Source organism: Orycteropus afer, unplaced genomic scaffold (genome assembly GCF_000298275.1).
Source record: "Orycteropus afer afer isolate SDZICR_OR568_19922 unplaced genomic scaffold, OryAfe1.0 scaffold00026, whole genome shotgun sequence".
Classification (NCBI taxonomy): domain Eukaryota; kingdom Metazoa; phylum Chordata; class Mammalia; order Tubulidentata; family Orycteropodidae; genus Orycteropus; species Orycteropus afer.
This window is the reverse complement of record NW_006921613.1, coordinates 7,652,568-7,658,689: the sequence shown is the minus strand read 5'-3', so window position 1 is coordinate 7,658,689 and position 6,122 is coordinate 7,652,568. Positions and strand designations below refer to the sequence as shown.

The window sequence follows — 6,122 nt, the reverse complement described above, 5'->3', positions numbered from 1 at the left end:
CAGCCAGGCGGCGGTGGTGGTGAAGGTGGTGATGATGGGGCACTAGATCACTTCTTCCTATCTACCTCCCCCAAGCAACAGAGAAGAGGGGTGGGACTGGAAGCTACAGCGGCTACGGGTCCCCGGTACGCTGCAGGCTCCGAACCCCGCACGATGAATTCCAGACAGATGCGTGGTTCATTCATCCAACAACACAACGTCCTCAGCATCGCCAGGGCAGAGCCATGCCCAGCACCCACTGCAAACCCAACTTTAAGGGGCCGGAAGAAGGAAGTGGGAGGATTGTACGTTGTGCCGCAGTGAGGGGTGGTCGAGCGGGAATGTCCCTAAAAGGGGTAGTCCAGGAATGTAGACCTGTTGATGCAGCTTCGGGTAGCGCAGAGGCGGCTAAAGGGAAATTGAAACTCTGGGAAACAAAGTGTAAGAGGCACGGCCCCCAACGGCTTCCACAAGAGAAGTCAAGGTGCGCTAGAACTGGAGGTTGCGATGGAAACACAGTGTCGGATCCAGTTACGTTTCCATGGGAACTCAACCTGTGTGAACTAGGTTGAGTAAGCAGCTTTTTCTCCTCGGACTCTTGCGCCCTCTGGTGGCCTCTCTCTTTCCCTCGCAAGAGCGCCATTGGGTTTGTTCATATGGGACGCGAATAAAGTTTTCTTTTTCAAACAAACAGGAAGTGCCTACGGTGGCCGGGCCGGCAACGGCGGGGCCGGGCATGAGGCCTGGAGGGAAAGCGAGTACGGGCGTCGGCGGCAGGGGTAGCGAAGGCCGCAATGAGCGACATAGTGGAGAAGACGCTGACGGCGCTGCCGGGACTGTTCCTGCAGAACCAGCTGGGTGGCGGGGCCGCGTCGATCAAAGCGTCTTTCTCCTCACGGCTGGGTGGCCTGGTCCGCGGCATCACCGCGCTCACCTCCAAGCATGTAGGTGCCCGTCGGGCCCGGGAGGTCAGGGACGCCGGGGAAAGGCCCCCAAGCTGAAAAGTCCTGGGCCGGGCGCTGAGATCCCGGGGCCTTTGGCGTCTCCTGGGTCGGCTTTCTGACGACTCATGCAGAATGCATTTGTGTCGATCTGTGTGCCTGGAAGCTTTCCTTTACCGTCTGGACTGACAACAGGGGCTGGTTTTCCAATTCTGTATTTGGCGTGGACTGACTCATTCTTTTAAAAGGGGCAGAGATCTCTCTCATTTGTCCGAGCCACAGTGTATTTTCTCAACAGAAAAGTAAAATAATAGGTTGTTTTGAAGATTAGGTGAAATGCAGAGTGTGTGAAACTAGCAAGTGCGATGAAATGTCAGACATTTACCCACAAAGTTTCCTTACTTAGTTTTTTTTCTTGTTCAGTATCTTCAACTGCTAGATGTCACACACCGGAACAGATTATGTCATCAAACCTGCTGTTGAACATCTTGAGGTTCTTAGGTTAGACCAACTGGTTGGACAAAGAAAAAGCATAATTCTCCCAAAATGTAAAATTTGCTGAGTGAGTTTCTGCTTCAGACAGACTTTGAAAATGAGCAGTTATAATTTGATAGCTGTTAAATTCCTGTAGACCGATTTTAGTTGTATTTTACTGTGTTTTTGTTGAAAGTTTACACGTCAAATTAAGTTCCTGTTTAATGATTGCTACACATTTGTTCAGTAACATTGGTTACATTTTTTCACAGTCTGTCAACTTTCTCATCATTTCCATTCTGGTTGTTCTGCTTCCAGTGCTCTAGTTTCCCTGCCCCCTTACCTTCTCTTTGCTTTGAGTAAATGTTGACTGTTTTGGTCTCATATATGATAAGGAGCACAGACAGATGATGCTGTTTATTTTATGAGCCAGTATGTTACTCAGCTAAAAGATGACCTCAAAGAAAATAGTTTTGGTTCAGGGTTTGAAGAGTATCTCAGAGTGATGGTCTTGGAGAGTCCTGCAGTTTCCACTGCTCCAGTAAGTCTTGATTTTTGGGGAATTTGAGTTCTGTTCCACATTTTACTCCCATTCTGTTAGGATCCATGTATTGTGTTCCTGATCACAATGGCCAGTAATGGTAGACAGGCACCATCTAGTTCTGGTCTCGGGGTAGATGAGGTTCTGGTTCATCTAGACTATTACTCCCATAGACTACTTTTTTCTCTGGGTCTTTGGTTTCCCTCTATTTTATTCTGGATTCACGGAGATTAATACACTCACACTTCACTTATGTACATGTACTGTGATCTGATTTCAAAGACCAGGCCGTATGTGGAAATGGAGGATGACTGCATCACTATGTAACTGCTAAATTACATCATTTCATAACTATCTAACTCCTGAGAACCACGGTCCAGCCAAGTTGACACATAACCTTAACCATCAGCCAGCGTTACTCTTGCCTGGCACATTTGTGTTCATCACTGCCAGAAGAATGTCATTAATGTGCAGAATAATCAGATGATTTTTTGCTCTTGTCATAAATGTGATATGTCAGATAATAAGGTATTTGGTAAGTGAGGAGTAAGTGTGGATGTATATTAGATGCATCTTGAAGTCACATGGATTGTATAAGATACTGATTTAAAGCTTTAAGAAGGTTGTGTCTTAGAAAGATCACAAATTATGCCATAGTTTGTTCACCAGATTTGTTTTTATCAGTCATTGGATATAAGATTTTAAAAACCTAGTTTTACTGTTCTTGAGAATATACGTAGCAAAACATACACCAATTGAACAGTTTCTACATATAAATTCAATGATACTGGTTACTGTCTTCTAGATCTTTATGTATGCAATTAGCCACACATTATATTCTCCCGTTCCTGACTCCTCTTCTTCCTCAGTTGCTCCTGGTGAATGGAGACAAATTGTCATGCCTGTGGATGGCTGCTTGCAAGCTTTTGAGACCCCAGGTACTACACAGTGAACTAGGAGGTAGAACTGAGTCACTGAACACCTTCGACTGATTTTTATGGAGCAAGGCTGTGTGTTAAACACAGCAGGAAATGGAGTAAAACATGTACCCCATCCCAAGGAATTTTTCATCCATCTTTGGCTTCAGACAAGTATATGTATGACTAATGCAATAGAAGTACAATGAGAGAAGAAAAAGTGCTCTGTGGGTTTAAAATGTTCTTTTTAAGCTGAAATAAGACGATCTTTCACTGGAGAGAGTCTGCTTACATTCCATCATCATTTGTGGATTTAATATTGTTTGTCTTAATATTTTGTCCTTTGGTAGTTTTTATGAGGTGCTGAATGAATTTTTTTAAAAAAAATTGTTTCAAATTACAGTTTGAAAATGTACATAAAGTATTCCAATGTGACATTACTTCACTAATAGTTCTTTTTTAGCCATCTAATGAATACTTGCTAATTCAGTGTAATTTAAAGAGTTTTATATTAGCCAACAATGGAGGCAATTTTTAAGTGCTTATATGGGGTTTGAAATAAAATGCAAAGAGAAGTGACCATATTATTTATTGCTCTCTGTGTGTGTGACAGGAAGTGAGGGAAAGGCCAGTAGATGGAGAAACTCTTTTCAACTCTATTTCTACCTTAAATTTCTTTTAACCATTTTTGCTAGACACTGTTTAAGGGGACAGTGACTGAATGAAGAAAAGAGGAATGGTAAGTTAGTCTGGAAATATTTATGCTCTCCAGGGATGATTCTGAGGGTTGGAGAGATGCCTTTAGGCAAGTGTTAAACACATAATTTTTACAATTCTGCTTAATATAATTTTTCTTAATGGAAACTTTTATGTATTTTTCCCTTTAAAAGTACTGGTATAGTGTAAGATAGTAATTACTCAGAGGCTTAAATATTTTCACTTTTTCAGGAGGAAGAGAAGTTAATCCAGCAAGAATTGAGTAGTCTGAAAGCGACTGTTTCTGCTCCTACTACAACACTGGTAGGTTTTCATAGTCAGGGCCAACACACTTTGAATTTGAAATCTGGACCACTGTGGGCTTATGTGGCATCTAGTGACTGAAAAATGAATTAATTGTAGTCAAAATCATTTGTGAATGGTAGCAAGTCAGACATTAACTTTAGCCTTTTATTATTGACTGGCCACATAGGAACAAGACTTGCTGATTGATGTCATGCCAGCACCAATGTGATGATAACTACATTGATGTTATGATACTCAAGGGAATGAGTATGTTGTGTACTGGGCAAAGGTTAGGATATTTCATTTAACAATATTTTTAGGCCTGAACTGATATATTATAGATCTCTAATTTTACTGTGATTTGTTTTGGGATATCAATTGGCTGACAAGGTAGAATAAAGATTTCCTTACTGTAAAATTCAGGATATTGCACAGCTGTTAAATTGAGACCCAGTTGTTTTTAAATGTCGCTCCATGTAACATAGTTTTTGGAACAACATTCATTCAGCAACTACTTAATATAGCCCACCTAATATAGCCTACTGTGTGCAGGCCAGTTTGGAACTGTCTATACAGTTAGATTAAGACCCAGCTTTTTTTTTTTTTTAAATGTAATTTCATGTAATGATTTTTTTTCTAAACAGTATTCATTTAGCAAGTATTTAGTGAGTGCCTTCTCTGTGTAAGTCATTGTGGGATGGTTTTTCTTCCTCTTGTAAGAAAAATATCAGGGTGATCATATTGCATGAGTACATGGTTATGTATGTGAGTAACACTGGAAGTCTTAGAGAGAATATATATATTTCTTGTGGTGGTCATAATATGTGGGCAAAGAAAAACCACCTTAAAACATAGCTTGATATGTTGTTATTCTTGGCATGTGCTGTGGAGTCGGCCTTGACTCATAGCGATCCCTCCTTGGGTTTCTGAGGCGGTATCACTATGGAAGTAGATTGCCCACCCTTCCTTCCAAGGAGTGGCTGGGGGGTTTGAACCGCCAGCCTCTTGGTTAGCAGTCAAGTGCCTTAGTCACTATACTACCAGAGCTCCTATAGTTTGATATACGTACGTATATGTATGTACGTGGAAGCTCTGGTGCTATGAGTCAGGGCCGACTTCATGGCACATGACAACAACATGTATGTATGTATTCATGTATGTTTGTGTGTACAGATGTGTGTGTATAAAGTCATGGTCCTTGATAGAAATCTCAAGCAGAAATATTTTTTCTCTTTTCTACTTTGTATGCAGTTTTTCTTGCTACAAGCCATAATTCTGGTGTCGAGTAGAACTAAGGTAAATAGAAGGAGCTAGAATTTGGAAGAAAGATTTATAGTAATTACAACCATCCAACTCCAGGCATACCTTACAGATAAACCTCTCCCTGGGATGGTCATGTAGAGGCTGATGACAGTTTGTTAAAGAAATTGTAAAGGCAATTCCTTCTTTGGTGCTAAAGGGCAAGGAAGCCACATCTCCTGACCTCTTTTAACCCCACAAGAGGAAGACAGAATCACCATCAGTAGCCCAAGGCCTATTCCTGTGAGGCCAGACATGCTGCCTCCCTCCAGCCCTTTCACCAACCCTGACACCAGCCATTCCTCCCTCAGCACTCACCACCTTTCTTCTGGGTTTGATAATTCACTGCAGTAGCCACACGGAACTCACAGATTATGGGGTTTATTAGGGAAGCACCAGGCTACAGTTCGAGTTCAGGAAAAATGCTCAGTCTCTCTCCCAGCCTGCCGTCTCTCACAGTCTCTCTCCCAGCAGTGCATGTCCCTCGGTGTCTCTCTCAGCAGTGTGTGTCTCTTGCATCTCTTTCCCAGCAGCTCGTGTCTCAGGAGTGCATCCTTCCTCAGCCAGCCGTCAGAGAGTCTTCTGCCTCTAGGAGGCCTCCTTTTGAGCCTGGCAGAGCGGCCAAACCAACCAATTATAACATCAGAACTCTAAGCACCTGAGAGAGAGCAGGACCCTCCCAGAACATTGTTTTGTGCCATGCCCAACAGAAATACCCCAGCTGGACAACTTTAGCAATCAGGAGCTCCTCAGTTGCTCATGGCAAATTTCACCTCAGAGTTTACAAAGACTTATGGGTAGAAAAGCCACACTAAGTAATTTACTACACCGCATAAGAGAATAATAGTGTATGTGGATTTACTTAAATCAAATCAATGACTTTTGAAAAACTGAGTTAGGATTTTAGTAAGTCCCTGGGTTATGAACATCTAATGGACAACTTGTGTTTGCCTTTTTTTTTTTTTTTTT

At 42.3% G+C, this 6,122-nt stretch overlaps 1 protein-coding gene across 1 annotated transcript in view; it reads left to right on the top strand.

Annotated features, from left to right (window-relative positions):
• The first annotated feature begins 773 nt into the window (after nucleotides 1–773).
• The window catches only part of AP4E1 (adaptor related protein complex 4 subunit epsilon 1), a 141,911-nt gene continuing 136,562 nt past the window's right edge, over nucleotides 774–6,122 (top strand). The window contains exons 1-2 of the mRNA XM_007935178.1: nucleotides 774–923; nucleotides 3,801–3,872. Of these exons, the coding sequence (XP_007933369.1) occupies nucleotides 774–923; nucleotides 3,801–3,872 (222 nt within the window). The remainder of the gene's footprint in view (nucleotides 924–3,800; nucleotides 3,873–6,122) is intronic.